Source organism: Colius striatus, chromosome 5, assembly GCF_028858725.1.
Source record: "Colius striatus isolate bColStr4 chromosome 5, bColStr4.1.hap1, whole genome shotgun sequence".
Classification (NCBI taxonomy): domain Eukaryota; kingdom Metazoa; phylum Chordata; class Aves; order Coliiformes; family Coliidae; genus Colius; species Colius striatus.
This window is the reverse complement of record NC_084763.1, coordinates 30,747,299-30,766,569: the sequence shown is the minus strand read 5'-3', so window position 1 is coordinate 30,766,569 and position 19,271 is coordinate 30,747,299. Positions and strand designations below refer to the sequence as shown.

Below are 19,271 nucleotides of genomic sequence, written 5' to 3'. Positions count from 1 at the left end.
TTTTTTAATGGTTTCTTACATGTGTGGTGTTTGTCCCTTTTTGCAGAACATAAATAATTTAAAGACATGCATGTTTCTGTAAGAGGAAATAAGGCCTGCTTTTGGTTCTTAACAGATCTGTAGGTATATTGAGATCAGACGAGATCCATCCGTTCTCCCAGGTTGCATATTTGTGAAGGAAGTGTTTGAACATCTTGACAACAAAGAAGCTTTTAATCTTGTGGAAATGATTTTCAAAGGGTTTTTTTTTTTTGTTCAACAATTGAGCAAATAATGTATCTGTTGTTTCTTTTAAATGCAGGTAAAGTTCCTGGCATAATCCATTTGTCTTCATTTTTCAATATTAGGACTCATTGATCCTTGAGAAATCTCAGAATTGGAGTTCCCAGAAAATGGACCATATTTTGATTTGTTGCGTTTGTCTTGGAGATAACAGTGAAGATGCTGACGAAATAATTCAGTGTGACAACTGCGGAATAACAGTACATGAAGGTAATACAACCCTTTATTCTCATTGTGGGGAAAAGCGTATGCTTAGCTTTTAATACATTTTTTACTTGATCTCCTTTGTACTCTGGAAGATATTTTTTTGTAATACTACATGGATCCTTTTTAGTGGTGAAAAAAACATCATCTACTGTAGCAAAGCTAATGTAATCAATTGTGGGACAGGATATGGCCTGCAGGTACCTATGTAATGAATCCCAATTTGCAAATATTGGAGCTATACATTTTGTTTTTCCGGCTCTAGGCTATTGTATTAAATTTATTTTTGTCTTACCTGTTTGAGTACATGACTTAGATTTCATAATTGGAATATAAGATAACGAGATTAGGAGGCCTTCTAAAAGAGAAGGTTTTTTTATGTATATAGTTGCTCTATCAAAAAGTCAGAGAGATGGGGAGGAGGAGAGAAGGAAGTTATCCATGGCATTTAGTTGTTAGTGAAAACATCTGGCCTTAAACTTTCTCATAATTTTCACTGACAATTTGAAATGTGGAAACATATTCAGATTATTGTTTTGCTGATTCCTTCAAAATTTAGTCTATGTGTGTGTTTAAAAACAGAGCACCTACGCTTATAAGAAACACTTCTGGAGTAATTCTGAGATGAGCCTATGGAATTTTAAGTCTTACACAGAAGTTGGGGCTGTATTGTATCTTGTAGCTCTTTCTCTGGAAGATTGAAGGTAAGAGTAGATACTGACACAGACAGGCATACTCATTTTGTTGAAAAATAAAACATGATGGTGTTTCTTCTATCCTGTACCTTTTTAGGGCTTTTAAGATTTCCCAGGGAAATGAGATGGGCTACTTCAATCCTTGAAATTGAAAGAAAGTAGGCTTTCATTCTTCAAGATCATAAAAGACATGTTTTTATTTTTATGTGACTCCCTTTATTTGAAGTTTTTTTGGAGTGGTCTAGCATGTCTGTTCATGTAGGAAGTACTTCTATTAGTGCCTTACTCCCTCTTTGTTTTTTAGTACTAGATGGAAAATTATTTCAAACCAGTATTTTTCATGCACAGAGGTGTATTTCACCTTTTTTTCTTTACATAATTAGGAAGCTGAGGATGGAATTCCTGTTCTCAGGTTTAGGTGCCTTTTAAATGTCAACATACACTCTTAACTCCTGAACTCCAGTTTCTCCTTTGATGAGCTAATCAGTACTGTCAGTGGAACTTCGAGGGCAATTTAGTTGACCTAATTTATGATGAGCTCAATCACACTGTAGTTGCCTTTGAGAGAGTTGGTCAGGTGGGTCTTTAACTATATAGACTTCTAAATTTAGCTATCTTGATATGCTTGCAGAATTCTTTTCTCTTTCTCCACGAAGTTTTTGGAAAGTAGTGTGTGGAAGATATTGATTTGAGATGCAGTAAGGTACTAAAAGTTAGTTTTTGTGGAATCTTGCTTTTGTTTTTTTTCCCTCCCATAGCACAGTCTAATATTAAGTCAAGAGAAAATTAAAAAAACAAACAATGACAGTGTCTTTTGGTGATAGTTATTAACGCCTGTTAGATAATTCCCCCAAATTTATACACAGTCAGTATATCTAGACCCTTAAGCTATGGAGCTGTTGTGGTAGAAAAGTGATCATCTGCTTTTTTTTAGAATAAAATGATGGCAAATACATTTTTAATTCCAGAGGAGTACCTTAAAAAATCCCAAAAGATCATTTCCTAATTTCATTTATTTTATTAAACCTTTATCACTACAACAGGTAAGATTATAGCTGGCTTTCCTCCACAGGAAAACAGGTCCATAGTTCAAAAGTCACTTGAATTTTAGTGATTCAAAATCTATCTAAAAGTAATTGCCACCATTCTTCTTTTCAAAGAGTTACAGGCAAAAATTCAATATATTCCCACTGATATAAACAGCACAATGGATATATATTCCTCTTGCTATTGCAATAAAGTAAAACAGATTAATTCAGAAGATTTGAATTGCTAGTTTCTTCTGATGAATTCTGTACAAACTAATAGACTGCAGGTATTTGTTAATTTTTCGCACTTATGGTTGACTTTTTAGCTCTATAATTTAATAATAAATACCTAAAAGCCTACCTAAAGCAGTTGTGAAGTTCTGTTTAAATAGGTGAAGTCTTAGAAAGAAAGTTGTGTGGGTAAAAGTAATTGATTCTGATGAAAATGTAAATTTCCCGAGCAACAGGCTGAATTTCAAATCTAGAGTAAGTGCAGTTTGGGAGTTCACTTAATGTTTTGTGTGTACATTTCATTCCTAGATATGTATATCAATTTGTAAATAAATGAATATAGTCTTGAGCAGAAATGATCATTTATTTTGGTGTATTTTTTATATGCTTTTATAATAAGTAGTAATAATAATAAGAGCAAGTACTGCTTAAAATTGGAATTTTTTTTGGTAATTTGTTTAAACAGTTGCTTGCAGCCTGAAGAAAATATAAATAAAGATTTGGAACCTTTGAAGCTTTAGTTTGATTCCGTGATCTTGTATATACATATGCTCAGTAACTTGGGGTTTGTATGCTTCTGCCCAGTGGTCATTGGTTTGTTTTGTTACTATTCAATGCATCAGTACTTAATGAAGACACAGATTTTCATAAAGAAGTTGAAGTCAAAACAAAAATGCTGTGCAACAATTACTCTTTGCTCCTGTTGGCTTAATCATTGAACTCAAATGATTTCCAAATATAAGTTGAAGTGATTTAAGAAATAGTTACTGTCTAATCTTATAACCATTGCTTGCATTTTAGATTTTTTTTTTTTTAATGTTAATAGAGACAAGATTTAATAAGATTGGTTTTAATCTGTACCTGATGTGTCCATGAACATAGGCTGTTTTATAAGAAGTCCTTTGTACTCTTGGACACAACTGCTTTGTAGTTTGAAAAATGTGTTTCGGTAAAATCAGAGTGTTTTGTACACACTTTGGAATCCAATAAATTGTTCTTTAGAACAGATTTCCTTTAGTAGGTAGATTGCTTGTGGGTGCAAACACCGTGCTGTGTAATGATGTTCTAGTATTTGAGGTTTTGAATTTTTCAGAAAGGGCAGTTTCTAGCACAGTATTGAGTGCAGATTGGTTGGGTAGAGATAGTGTAGTGTTCTTCACTTTTTTTTGCCTGCAGTTGGGAAATGTAATATGCCCATTTCCTGTCAACTGATTTTGATACTTAGTAGTTTTCTTTTTCCCTAGAATCTCAAACCCCAGATGCCCAAACAAAGCTGCTAGAGTACTGACTGGTTTTTCTTCATAGTATTTGTGTACAATTTCAAGTTCTTTTTAAAATTTATATGTTTTCTGTACTTTTCTACAACACTGTAGGTATTTATTTGGAAGGAAGTGCTCTCCTTTTACACCCTACAAGTGTCCTACCCAGGGACCTACATAATGATGATATTGGCAATTGATTGTTCCTTCCCTTATTTTCTCTTTCCTTATTGGCTGTTACAGAAACTGTTCTACTTCACAGGAAGGGGTCTTATACCCTTGACTTGTGCCTTGTGCTGAAGTGGAAGTTTCTGTCTACCATGGAACCTTTCAGGTGACTGGAAAAGGTTTTTCTATTGTGGCCACCACTGTATTTGATATGAAATTACTCAGTACCCATGAAAATACTGCCCTTGAATTGAGCCATATGCTTTATAGTGTAGTAATGCGCTTTTGCATTTTAATTTTGACCTTGGTCTGCTACTATCTGGTGTAGAAATCCACTTTGCAAAATCATGTACTTCAGTACTTTCAATTTGCTGAATAAAAAAATATGATTCTGAATTTATGATGGATTCTAAATTGATTAATGTCTTTGTTCTGAACTGTTGATTCAATTAAGGACTGAATGTAAGAATTGAATGTGTATTAAATACTGTGATCTCTCAGCATTCAGTTTTGCAAACCTATAATTTACTTTAAAAGTTCATGTTTTGTGATCATTGTAATAATATTGTGTTTATGTAGTTTAATATATGCAGATGATCTGTTTGACTGGTGAAAAATTACCCCCACAGAGAAATGGAGGGACAGGTGCAATGAAGGCAAGAATTAGGCTTCTTTTCTCATTTCCCTCAGTGGTATGAATTTCAGAACAATTGTTCTAATGATAGCATTTGTAAGTGTTTGCAATTTCATTTTAATGACAATCACGTAATAAACTATTGACAGAGTACAATGACTTGAAAAGCAGAGAATAAAAAATTTGTTTCCCGTATAAAATGACGTACATTCAATAGACAACTTGACTGTAATCCAGATATATACATGCTGTTTATGGAGCGATAAATATTGTGAGAGTTCTGAATTCTTGACTTCCATGTGTTTAAATTCATCAGTTAATACTATGCTAAGCCAGTTTTATCGTTTAATGTAAGATATATTCAAGGAGGTGGGAGACATGAAGCAATCCAGGAATATATGAACATGAGGCTTTTGGAATTATTCTAAAGATTAAAAAATCAGATTTTTTGTGAACATTAAGGAAAGGCAGGATGGATTTTAAGCAAAGTTTTTAAAAAGTTGTTTTATTTTTTTCAACGTATTTTCCATTCAAAGCAGTGAGTGGTTGACATAATACTGATTAAGTCACAGTTGTAGTGATAATAACTGAAACTAAATATGTTGTTTGCTTTCTTTTTTATATCCTTTCCTCTTTTGTCCTTAGCATGATTATTATAAAGTTGCTGAAAATGTGGTCTAGAAATTCAAGTTAATCTCTTTCATCACTGTAAATTTGTTATATATGCTTGCTTGATTGTGTTTGATAATCTGTTTATCCACAATTTAAAATTCTGACAAGATTTATATAGCATTTTGTTGTTTAAAAGTGTGATGTTAATCTGACCAAATTAGTTTTTATGTTGGCAGTTGGTATTGCAAGTTGTGATAACAAGATTAAAAAAATAAAGTCAGTCTACTGAGAAATTTTTAATCTTTTTTTTGAAAAAATTTTGACACTATAGACAAGAGGTGAGCATTATTCCTGAGTTTTCCCAGGGTATTCATTATGGTTGCTAGTTAATACCCAGAACATAGATTTTTGTTGTCGAAAAAATAAAGCATTGAAGTTGTTTTTTTCTGTTTTGTTTTTGTTTCTCAATATGCTGACACAGTTTTGACCTGTAAATATCTGGCATTTTAATGTCAAATGACATTATATACCTGTCATTCTTAAAATCAATCCAAATGTATTTTGTCATTAATTATTTTTTTGTTCTGAGCTATTTTGCTCATTTTTAATCAGGAAGGTTTTATTATTTAAAAATTGTGCTACTAGTATTTTTTTGCTTTACTATGGTTTTTTTTAGCCTGCAGGGTTTTACTACTGCTAGTTTTTGTAAAGGAATTTAATTATTTTCATATATGTATTGATTTTTGTTGTCAAAACCACATGCAAGATTTGTCAGTACTAGTTCGTAGCTTTACAGGCATTTAATGAATACACCTTTCAACAGATTTGTGTTACCTGTATTGACATTTCATTGACAAAATTTGATCGCTCCTTTGGTTTCTGTTATCAGTTAGCAACCTAAAAGCATCAAATTACTTTATAACAAATGTAAGAAAAATTCTAGGTTAAAATACTTGTGTATCCTTAACAAAATGTACAGTTTAACTTTAAATGATTTTTAATTAATTTTGTGTCTCAGCTCTTTGTTTTGTTGAGGTCAGATTTAAACTTCAGCTGTTGAGTGCTACGACCTGAGTAGAAATTATTCATAGTGCATTACCTACTTAAAAGTACTTTTCATAAAGATGAGCTTTGTTTCACTTTATATACATTAGTTCTAGCTCCTCCTAGAAAGTAAAATTTCCAGATATGTTATATAGAGTTCAGGCTTATTTTTTGCGTATTCTGAAATTGAGTCATGCTACTACTTAGTCAAGAACAATTACAAAGTACCTTCTCTGAAACCTTGCACTGAAGTTTTTTTCCCTTGTGGTTAAAGACAGCAATCTGATGTATGGGGTTATAAAAAGCTACCACTAAGTGCAGCCTTTTTGTTGCTTGCATGGCTTCATAGCAAGCAAGGTTTTGTATTGCAGCTTTGATTCTTTTAGTGTTATTTGACAGTGTACATCAAGTTAGTGGCAGTCTGATGGGCTGAATTTTCTTCAGCTCTGATGTGGATAAGATCATTTCAATGTATTTATCAGCAATGATTGGTGCTAATCTAGTCTATTTTTGTCAGCTAATGACCACCCCTTTTGCTAATTGTAACACTATGGTGTCCTTATCTGTTGAAGATCTTAAACTCTTTAAAGCTGTCACTAAGACTTATGTACAAATTGGGACAAAAAGATTTGGATTGAGAAAACAGACAATTTTTTAAAATCTGCTTGGAAAAAGAACCTAGATTTTTATTGTTACAGAAATAGTGTTTAATGTCAGCATGTACAGAAAGGATGGAAGTAATTATATACAGCACATATGTGTAATTATTGGAAGAAAATAAATGAAGATCAGGTATGAATACTTGATAATTATAATAAGTACACTGTTTCAGAATGAAGGTAAGACAGTTTGTGTAAGTCACAATTCTAATTTTTGCAGACTGAGAATGCTTAGATCAGAAAAGCAAGTCTAATAACATTCAGTTGATGAAGAAGCATCAATGTTTGAAAAGATACTAATTTTATTTTGCCATATGTAATATTACTGCTTCTGTAGTGTTAGATGGTTTTTAATAAATACGTTTAGGAAAGTGATGCTATGCTAAGAAGTCTGCGGGAATTATAAAAAGCTTAATTATTCATCAGCTCCGTGATATCAATGGGCTGTGTGTTTGTACATTAATGTAATTGCTTAAAAGTAGCTTTACTGGCATGTATTTGAGAAAGTGTTATTAGAACTTAAAAAATGACTTTCTGGAATACTACTTGAAGCAGATACCACATTGGAGTTACCTTATGTGTGAGCTATATAATCTGTTACATAGCTAATGAAACTTCTGTGCATTACTGTCCTTTGATTCTGGAATACTTTTATAATGAAAAGAAACATTCTAGCTTCTTATTTTAATTGTTATTGATGAGCCTTATTCTGTAATGGAAGACTATATTTTTTTAAATGGTTTCTACAGTGTTATTGCTTATTTCCTCAATCTAGTTTTAATCTATTATGCAGACCTCTGTTTCTGTCACAGAGGGAATTAGAGAACTGTTGCTAGTTTATTATAGTCAGCGGTTAATGAACCAAACTAACAAATCATGTTGCTATTTAATTGCAGAATTCAGTAATTTAACTGTTCCACAAGCACAAATGTTGATTTGATCACTGTATTTGACAAATAGCTGAATTTCATATTTTAGTACAGTCTCTGTTAAGTTTGAAGTGTTGGCAATGAAATAATTTTTTTCTCTTAATGAATAACAAAGAAATTATCAAAATGTGGCCTATGCAGAAATGCCGTTTTGGTGGTGCGAAGCTTTAAGAATTTCCTTTTTGTCATTTGTGGTAGTAATGGTAGTACTCTTGTTCAAAAATTTAAGTAACAAGCTTCTAAAACACTTTAAAAATACTGTTTTCATAAATTTGTGGTTATTAAGCATGCATAGACACATTAACAATCATAAAGAGTACAGGGGATATACCAAAGAAGAAAGGAGAAACTGAATTATTAAGTTGAACCATAATTTAAACCCAGGTAAAATTGAGAATGCTTAAAAGAAAAAAAAATACATACATACACTTAATTAATCATCAGTGTGGTGTCTAAAACTCTCAATCTGTGCTCTGCAAACTACATTTTGGTTTTGAAGTTACAGAAGGTGTTTTAAGCTTAGTCCTACAATCTCTAAAGTGTGCAAATAGTATTTTTTATTTCATGTATGTAATCTTATTTTGTTGATTTAGATGCTAAATCCTAAGTGGAAAAGGGAATTGTGTATTTGTTGACTGGATACTACTAGTGTAATCAATCTTTAAAAAAACCAACCCTACCAAAAAACCCTTCCCTCAAAATAATATGAATTTTCAGAGTAGGGAGAAGCAGAAAGGCAGGAATATCCAGGAGAAACCTGTAAATTTTCACAAATTCTGTAGCTTGTTGAATTTAACTATATTTTTTTCCTTTATTTGAAAATATACTTTGAGTATTAATTTAGTCTTTATTGATTGCTTTAAGTCTTGTTTTCTTAATTTCCTTCTAAATGGATATTCTCAAGAACACCAAGACTTGATAAAAGAATAAAGTAAAATGGCCTTTTTTTTGTTAGTTGTAATCTGGGCGGTCACATAAAGTCACTTCTTAGAATCTCATTAAAGTGTAAATTTTGCAGTAAAGATAATTTTTGCAGAAATATTATAAGCTTTCTTGGGATTCTCAGTATCATTTTTCTAAATATATATGTGTGTATGTTTCCTGATGAAGTCAGGATGTATATGTATCTATGTACTCTTCTACTGTTGTCTTATATTGGTCTTCTATTTTTCATGTGTGTAGGTTGCTATGGTGTTGATGGAGAGAGTGACTCTATCATGAGCTCAGCTTCAGAAAATTCCACAGAACCTTGGTTTTGTGATGCATGTAAATGTGGTGTCACACCTAGTTGTGAATTGTGTCCTAACCAGGATGGGATCTTCAAGGAGACTGATGCAGGCAGGTAAGACTGAAGAAGTGATATTTTGAATTTGATGTCAACTTACATTTAAAAAACTGGGATTCACGCTGATCTATTCTTATGGGAGACATTATCATAAATGAAACTTTTTATATCTTCTTGTTATCTTCTCTCTCTCACCTCACTTTTGAACTGGATACTCTTTGCATAGTCAGTCAACTTTAATTTTTTTGTGTGCTGGGAATAAAGAAATAACAAGGATATTCATAACACTGAACTTTAACCATTGGATGGAGTTGCTAGCAATAACCTTTGGAGGAATCTACTTTTCTCCCCTGAATATGCATTGAGCTCAACTTCTCAATTTGTAGTTGAGATGCATTTTAAAGGCATACATATGGCATGTAAAAGATTTTTTCTTTTCTTTTTTTTAATTTCTTCCACATGCATCTTATAAAGGGGGAAACAATGAAAATAGAAGAAAATATTGTGCTATGTAAAAAAAAAAAAAAAAAGTTCCACAAGTGAGTCAGGATATATAGTGAATAGTTTTTATCCTATAGAAGCGTTTGTGCTTCTTTTTAAATGTTTCCGGTGTTCAGATCTTCAGTTTCTGGATTCTCTTAAGTGCAACAATGTCTGTGCATCTCCCTTATAAAGCTGTTAAACAAATTGTACTTTTCATTTGTTTTCTATTTTTTCTGTTTCTACTTTAATAATAATACTGCTATATGGAAAAGTGTTTTTTAAAGACTGAAGTTAGTTGTCTAACAGTTAGGAAATGTGAGAATCAATATCACCTGGCAAATATTATTTCAACTTTTCTATTCTGATGTTCTAATTAACTGCTACATAGAGAGTTTCTCATGTAACCATAAGCCTTTGGTTAAGTTATTGGGGAACTATTTTATTGGTGACACTGGTTCTTCGTGTAGGCGCATGCCTGTTTTGGTGACTGCAGACATTAACACAATAACATGTTATCATTATTACTGTATATTTACTTGCTAGATAATGTGATATGGCTATTGTGATATAGCTATTGTGTAGGCATAAATGTATTCGCTCAGGTGAACAGAGCTTCTGTACTAGAAAAAGGAAATACGAACTACCATGTGAAAATTCCTGTGCTATCTTTCTTTCTATTATTTATTTACAGATTGGAATTCTCAAGGATAAAGGGCTACTACAGGCTAGGTAGAGTGTCCATTGTGTTTTCATTGTAGTCAGTAAAGTGCAACCCAATTCCATTATTTTCTTGAAATATTAGTAGAGAGATACTAGTGACTAATGGAATGCTTTAACTCACCGTTGGTCTCCATCCCCTTACCACCTTTTTCAAACTTTTTTAAAATTCCAGCATCGGTGCTGGAAATTACACAAACTGAACCTGTTCAATTTCTCTTTATAATCAGGTTGGAGTAATTTCTGTTTCTACATGACAGGTGAAACATAAGAGTAATGAGGTGCTTAATTTCTCAGCAGAAGCCTTTTCACATTAACCTCTCAGTTTCACAAACATAAATATGAATTAATGAAATTTCCTTTCTCAAAATGCTATTATCCAAGAATATGAATTCTGTCCTTGTTTTGATATGGAGTTTTTCTCCTTCCCTAATCAACATCTGTCATCATTGCTGCAAGCTAAATAGATGGTAGAGTAACAAGGAAGATTATTATTCTTTGATTACCCAATTTGTCTTAATTACAAGCTTCTAAAACATGTGCAGCTAAACAAATGAGCGGGAAAATATTTAGATCTGGTATTAAAAACAGATGAAATTGCTTCAGCTTTGAACTTGTCTATCTGGTATGTTTTTTAATAAAAATTCAGGTCTGAGTTCACATATAGGTGACTAAAGAAATGAGGCACTTGTGTGCCAATCACACTGAAATGGCAGTTTAAATCTGTAATACTGTAATACTTGGGTGACATGTACTAAAACATTTTGAGAAGGTCAGTAGGAAGCAAGCAGACAGCTCTTGGGTTTATCATAGATAAACTCCTACAGGGTGCAGCAGCATTTAATACACCAGTGGAGCATGAAAAAACTGTGCAAATTAAATTGAGAAGCAGCTGCTTGTAGAAGATGTGTATCTTTATATTGAACTTTGGAGGGTATGTTTAGGAGACTGTATTAAACTTACTATCAGAAATCTCCAAGCAGAACCTTCTGTTTTTGTTAAGAATAGTAATTGTGTAAACATACAACTTCTGTATATACAAATTTATTCTATATAGCCCATCTGAAGTCAATGAAAGAATACAGAAAAGAAGCCCTACAGAATTCAATTGTTTTCCATTTACAAACCTGCAGTGTCTTTTATCTCAAGGTTACAGGTCTCATTCTGCATGTAGTATTTTTAAAACAAAATAAAACTATTCAGAATCATAGAATCATCCTTTATAAAATAGTATAATATGCTCATTTAAATGATTTACTTTTAAAATGCATAATATTTACCAAAATATGCATTCATGCACACATGCACTTTTTCATAGAAGAATATTTCTTATAGGTATGGTGGTAATTTAGGCCAAGCTATTGCCGGTTCTGGATACAGTGTGGAAGAGCAGAGATATTACCAGGTCCATTGATCCCCTGCAAGAACATCTCTGTTGCTTTTGTGGGGAGGCAGACGATGCACTTTTTACATGCTACTGAGATGAACATAATTTTTTGCATGTAACATTGCATTAAGTTGGTGTGCTGGAGTGTTTGTACTGTAAAAAAGACAGTGATGAGCTTTACTCCCCATCTGAGCAGCAGGAAGTTTAGCAGAATACTTGAGTATTTCAGCTTGTACTCAGGGAGCTAGCATGCTATCGTATTTGTACCATCTTATTTAAAGACAAGGTTCTAACTCATCTTTAAACTTTTAATTTTTCTTGGTTGCAGTGATGTAATCAAAACACTTTGTGGATGTGGAGAACCCTAGTAAAGTCTGTAAAGACAAAGCAAAACAGTTGTTGCACGTAAATGTGTAATTGGGATATACATTTTCATTGGTTTATGTTTTCATGATTTAAAGGGAATTTACCTTTTACCATCTCAAACCTGGGTGTTCTAACAATAGGATAGAAACTTGTTTTCAAATAGTCTTGTCAGCTATAACCCTATGGATTAGTCAGTTGTCTTACATTAGTTTTACTGAGAAAAGTCGTGTCGAGTGAAGTGAGTTTAATGGCTTCCAAGTAGTTTCTTAATGTTAATGGGATTTTTCTGTTAACCAGTTATTATTGTGGGCCATTTTTAGGGAAAATGCTAAGCAGTCTGTCCACCATTGTTTTACATTTCAAGATCATTATTTTCCTTTGGAAAGACTTAAATGTATTTTTGTGCTTGCTACTGAACCTTTCATATATTGCTTTTTTGGAATTTCTGTTTTGATGTATGAGTTGTATAATTAACATGAAACTGAATTCTTCATAGGGTAAGTTTCAGCAGTGTAGGTCTAAGAATGACTGAGGAGAAAAGTGCTGATTTGGGAAACGTGGGAAATTGATATTGCATGTAGTGCCTAATTAGTATAACCATCAGCTTCAGTTTTTCTCTCATCTGTTGACAGCCAGTTAGTAACATGACAACAAACATGTTGTGGAAGTGCAGCTAAACCCAGGATCTTTTTGTACTGGCCTCAATTGAATTTTTTCAACTGACACACAAAACAAAGAGAAGGGAGAAGCGATAGACTAAACAATGGAAGAGCACAGCGGCATGGATGCAGATTTAAGTAGATATTAGCAGGTCTGTGCTCAACACCTGCTATTTAAGGAGACTGGAAAATTACAGTATATAGGTAAGGAAGAAATTTCTGGCATCAACATGAGTACAGGATGTAGATTCTATGATTCTTCTGGGACAGAAGTTTTAATCTTCACTATTGATATGTTTATTATTGAACATTAATGACTGGGAAGATTGTGAAGTGCTGAATGAATATACTTGCTAAGTGTTAAATACAGGATAATAAGCCCAGTTACATCCAAAGTCTCTGGTTGTATCCAATGCCATCTAGGAACTCGTAGGTTTAAAGTACTAACTTACGTAACTCTACAATTGTAAGGTTGTTTTTGTCAGTCTTTCAAGATGACAGGAAATAGCAACCTTGGCCTGTCTTTGACGTGTTTACTCCAAACTATTAGAGTAAGTCACTATAGTGAAATTTTGATAAACTAGATTATTTTGGGGAAGAACACTTTGTTTTTTGGAGTAGTTTGTCTCAGTTGATGTGATTCATTCATGCTGTGTAGAACAGCTTTTGAGTTTGTCATTAACTGATGGTTTGTAACTATGAGAGTTGTATCTTTCGTAAAGTGTTTATCATGATCAGGGCCTGGAATATCTTTCATATGAGGAAAGGCTATGGGAACTGGGGCTGTTTAGTCTAGAAAAGAGAAGACTGAGGGGGGATCTTATTAATATCTATAAATATTTAAATGATGGATATCTAGAGGTTGGGACATCCCTTTTTTTGATGGTATCTAGCAACAGGACAAGGGGTAATGGGATGAAGCTGGAACACGAAAAGGTCCATTTAAATATGAGAAAAAACTATTTAACTATGAGGGTGAGGGAGCCCTGGCACAGGCCCCCCCAGATGGGTTGTAGAGTCTCCTTCCTTGGAGGTCTTCAAAACTTTCTTGGACATGTTCCTATGTGACCTGATCTAGGTGGACCTGCTTCTGCAGGGGGTTTTGGACTTTGATCTCAGGAGGTCCCTTCCAACCCCTACCATTCTATGTAAGAAGAAGAAAGTATGTACTCTGCTGCAAGACTGTTGGTCAGTGAAGTTTTCAGGATATTGTGAAAAGGCCTGTAAAGGCAAACTTGAGACTGAAGCCTTTACCATTGTATTGTATTTACTTACTGGACACTGATGTCCATGTTCCTGCTGTCCCATTTTATGCCCCTTAAGGCTGAAGATTTAGATTTGCTATCCTCCCATTTGTTTATGGCCAGTGAAGAAAAAAGTACAGCTAAGTAACAGTCTGTTCATGTGAGTTTCAGATAGGCATTTCTGAACTACAACTCAAGTGTGTTTATAACTGAATGCAGTGTCTGTCAGTATTATCTAAAACTAGTTAGTTATGGTGATACTGACAGTTGTGAAAATGAGAAGTCTGACTGATGCTGTGATGTAGATATACTTTATAGCTTCATGCTTAGAGCTGTATGGTGCTGTGACTGCTAGTCTAACTTTGTTCTTCCCCTTCCCACCCTCTGCCCTAGCATGAAGGTGTCTGTTTGCCTTAGCTTTATATGTAATTTCAAAATCTTCACAGATGTTTCATTTTGTGTGAAAAGTGGTGTGAAGCCTCTCGTGAGAGTCATCAGAAGGTGGTGGTAGCCCAGCCCTTGATTCAGATCAGCAGAGCAATCCCAGTGGCTTTGAGAAGCCTTACTCTGTGGTGGTTCACTGTGTAAGCTGATGAATTCTAAATATGCATTCTCTCCCTGTTTCTTATATACTTCTCTTCCAACACATTTCCTCCAGCATCTGTAACATTTACAAGGCACTTTGAAATCTGCAAGTGGTGAGTATAAAATAGGATCAAAATGTTGATAACAGTAGCCCAATTTTATCTGCTGTTTTAGGTGGGTCCATATTGTTTGTGCCCTCTATGTTCCAGGAGTGGCATTTGGAGATATTGACAAACTGCGGCCAGTAACACTTACAGAAATGAATTATTCTAAGTATGGTGCCAAGGTAAGTTTGGAAGAGACAATGAGTAGCTTTATTTTACATTTTTACATGTAACAGAATAACATACAGCTTCCAAACTTTATTTTTCTTGTTTTATAGCAATTGCAATGAGGTTCAAGACTAAAAATGAGATGAAGCTTGTTCCCACTTATGTCCTCATATCTCTAGTTTGCTGACACAGCTGTTTGGTATGACTTTGTGTTGAAATGTGAGGAATTGATCTGGCTGAAAAATGCATTTGGGTTTTTTCCAAGTCACATTAGGTGATGTCAGTTTGCTATGTTGTATGAGTGTGCTTAGAATGCGTGTAGCTGAATCCATAGTGCAGTAGCTAAGTGAATCACAACCTTCTTTACTGGTACTTAATGGTTCTTGAGTATTTCTTTCTGCATTGTCACACATTTACTCCTCAGTTGTTAGTTGCCAAAGGACATCCATGTAAGGCATTCTATCACTTTTCTATGCCCTTTTTTGTTGTTTGTCCTCTGAACTTGTTGAAGGATTGAACATATACTGAGCAGTAATGTTGTTTTATTATACCATGTTTATATATTCCATTGTGAATTAATTACTTGGATGGTATTTAGTTGTTGCTCTGAAGAAGAATAAAAGACATGGAAGTTCATCTAAAAAATTATCCAAAATGCTGTCTAGCCTGCTTAAGCACTTTTCCATTTTTTGTTGAAAATGAAATCATCAGTGGGGGTTGGGAAGGTGTGAAGTTTTCAGTTGTTTCAGCTGTCAGCAGTGTACTTGGTTTCTGTACCACACAGTAGTAAACCTGTTTGTTTTTTAAACGTAAGATTTAAATTACCAAATATTAGACAAAATGCACACAAAATATTTACTGTGGCATGTTCCACTGTTCTTTATAAAGGAATGCAGTTTTTGCGAAGATCCTCGTTTTGCCAGAACTGGTGTATGCATTAGCTGTGATGCTGGGATGTGTAGAGCTTATTTCCATGTGACCTGTGCTCAGAAGGAAGGTCTTCTCTCGGAAGCAGCAGCAGAAGAGGTAGCTATGGAAAGGATAGAATAAATGAGTTATATTGAAAGTGTATGAAGATGACTTGAAATTGTGCCTTTTTTTGCTCACCAATGCAGATCTGAATTCTCACTCTAGTTCTTGAGTTTCACCTAGGTTGGCATGTTTACCTAGCTATTTATCTAATAGAGTACTCTCTTATTGAGAAATTAACTGCATTTATGATGCCTTTTTTTCTGCATCTTTTCCAGTATTTTCTTCAAATTGCAGATATGACTTTCCTGTGGTAGCATTAATCTTAGTTACCAGAATAAAAAGAAAACATTTATAATGTACTGATAAATTTTTAATATCTGTTCTTACCACTTTTCCCCTTGTAATATGATTAAAGTAATTTAATTTTGAAGCTCCTAGTTCCAAATTAATTTTTTGGTTTAGGTACTTTTAGGTTGCTAAATTGCATCCTGATATTTAGCCTGTTGTGTTGATAGCTGCAACATTTAACTTTTTATTGCCTTAGGAAGTACCACAAACTAACACTACTTACACTGTTGACATTGACACTTTCGTTTCTGAAAACAATGGACCACAAAGTGGTTCTTGAAGTGATGAGAGAATATTTTCTTCTGTGAGACTGATAAATAGGAAGATAATACAATTACCTTATTGTTATTTTTCATAATAAATTGTGTGTAATGTTGATTCCTCAAACACTGTGCAAGTTTCTTCTAGGCATATTAATTTCCTTGCCTTTCCACCTTAAAATTTTGTTACATATTTTCTGTGAACAAATTATTTCTAATCAAAGCCTCACACAATCTCATTTTACAGTGATGTTAATTTTTGGAAGTTGTCACACGCTGAAAATCTAAATAAAAATAAAAGGTGTTTGTAAGGAATTCTGTGCAGATTTTATTGCTCTGTTTTATAAGCACAGAGGAAAATTTGAGAGGCAAATTATTTATTAATATTTTAATTTTTGAAGGACGACTGATTTAAGTTTTTCTTCATAGTCTGTAGATTTATGACGATGTTTCTACACTTTTGAAACTATACTGTCAATGAAATACATTTCTAAAACCATATCTCCTCATAGCTCAGATATTTGTAGTCTACATGCGAGGTTTTCAAGTGCTAGAAGTTGCTATAAACTTATAGCCATGATAATGTGCAGATCTGATGGAGCAAAGAATGAAAAGCAGGAAAAAAAACCACCACCTGAGAGATGATGAATCATGTGGAGAAATAACCACCAAAGACATTTGGAAAATATTTTGAGAAAACCAATATATGTTTTATATTATTCAGAATTGTTAGTCACTTGTAGGTTATAATGCAAAAGAGATAGGAAGTTAACAGTACATGTTGTATGTTAAAAAGATTTGTACTTAGGATTCTCTTGCTTTTTTTTTTTTTCTGGGAATGAGAAAAATAATACAGAGATTAAATAGTAGAGACATAAATAGTTAATACATTTAAAAATGTGTAGAGTTATGTACTGAAAGCACTTTATATGGTAAATTACATCAACATGAAAAAATTGATTTAGAAACATACATGTTAGTTGTTCTTAAGAACATGTCTATTTGACCATGTGAACTAATTGCCAGAATGTTTGTGCTGTTCAGAACCTTTTTGGCATTGTATGTCTTACTTTATTTTTGTTCCTTCCCTTTTGTTCTCTCTGAAACAGGATATAGCTGACCCTTTTTTTGCTTATTGTAAACAGCATGCGGACAGGTTAGACAGAAAATGGAAGCGAAAGAACTACTTGGCATTACAGTCTTACTGTAAAGTGTCCTTGCAGGAAAGAGAAAAACAGCTCTCGCCAGAAGCTCAGGTATTGTGTTTATGGCACAAATGTATCTGTATTACTCATCCGTGTTAAATAGGAAAGAAATGAAGAGGATGGGAAATTTGTTACTGTAGTAGGAAGTGAAATGAGACATGTATTGTGTTGTCATTTAACCAAGTAGTGAATTACTTGTAGGCTTTGGTTGGTCTGTGGTAAACTAATAATCCCATAAGGATGTCAATGCTTGTCCAGATTGAAAAAAATCTTACTTTGCATTTGTTGCGTAAAGTTATAACTATATTTTAAATGGTAATTCATAGACTTTTGTTTAACATTTTCGTCAGGATTCTTAAGGAAAAAAGACAACCAGTCAAGAAATTTAGGCATGCTGACATCCATGTTCAGAATCCATATCTTGAACTTTATAGAAGAGCTTAGGTTAGATACTTTTCCACGTTTTCTAGGCCTATGTAGAATTCTATGTGCTGGATTTTTCTAGAGTAAAGATTTCCTAGAAAAAAATTGTATAGGCATAGAATATGAATCTGTACTGCTGAGCTGGAGTTTCCTGAAAATCTTAGGCAACATCTGTATCCCAGTCTACTAGCAGATCAGCGTAAAACTATTAATTACTGCATAAGCTTAACTGATAAATGTCCTGTTGACGTAAAGGTTTCAATCCTTCTGAAGGAACTGCATACTTTGGTATGTTTTAATGTATAGACTTTATTATTTCTTCTGATTACAAGGGATTTATCGTATACTTTGCTTTCATTGCTTAGACTGAACTGCATTCTGTGGAAGAATCATACCTTTGTAGAAAAGCAGCTTATCTGAATGAATTATCCTGCCTAATTTTTTGCAGAAAGTAGGAGATGCTGTAAATAATGTAAGGCAGTTATGAGAGAGAAAGAACTGGGTTTTTTTCTGAAGAGAGAACTATAGTGTGACGATTAGAAAATAAATCTTCGTATCATCAGACTTTTTACTTTAAAAAATTGTACAGTTCTAGTTCTTTATTGATCTTTGAACAGAAGAAAATATTAAGTGACCCATGCAGTTTAGAATGAATATGAGCAAACTGTATCATGAGTAAAATATTTCTATAGGATATTCAGCTTAATGTGGCGTTACTTAAAACTAGTTGCATAACTTTTGCTGAATGCACTTGGCTCTGTTATGCGAAATACATCTATGTAGTGGAGAAATCACAATAATATGAATACTGAACATCATAATAGTAAGTGTTGAGCGCACAAAATCATCTTGAGTCACAGAAGGCTTACTATCTCAGTTACCAGGCATATGTTATGAGACACAGATAAGTTCCCAGCATTTTTCCTCTTAGCCCCAAATCAAGACCCTGTGGGTTTTATTTAATCTAAATTAATCTAAATTAGAATGAGTTCCGAAAAACTGCAGGTAGTGTTACTTGACGTGGTATCTTAGGCAACTTGATGCAAATTTGAGAACTTACGTTTTGTAAAGCCACTTAATTTCACTGTTGATGACTCTTGTGTATGAGTTTGCACTATTACTCTGTGTGTGCCTGTATTTACATGAAAGTAAACAGATTGGATACTTGAAAAATATGTTTCCATGTCCAGTTTGTAACAATTATTTGTCTTTTGAGTGGTTTCTATGACTTTTTAGAAATGCAGAACTGTAAGGAGTACTTAATACATACTAGAAATATCTGACTGGGGAACTGGCACGAAGTGCATATAAATTCACCTT

At 33.5% G+C, this 19,271-nt stretch overlaps 1 protein-coding gene across 6 annotated transcripts in view; it reads left to right on the top strand.

Moving 5' to 3' along the window:
* PHF14 (PHD finger protein 14) overlaps positions 1-19,271 on the top strand; it is a 151,226-nt gene that overhangs the window by 15,584 nt on the left and 116,371 nt on the right. For all 6 annotated transcript variants that reach the window (XM_061997228.1, XM_061997226.1, XM_061997229.1 and 3 more), the window contains exons 4-8: positions 348-492; positions 8,928-9,087; positions 14,646-14,757; positions 15,632-15,769; positions 17,433-17,579. In XM_061997228.1, the coding sequence (XP_061853212.1) occupies positions 348-492; positions 8,928-9,087; positions 14,646-14,757; positions 15,632-15,769; positions 17,433-17,579 (702 nt within the window). The remainder of the gene's footprint in view (positions 1-347; positions 493-8,927; positions 9,088-14,645; positions 14,758-15,631; positions 15,770-17,432; positions 17,580-19,271) is intronic.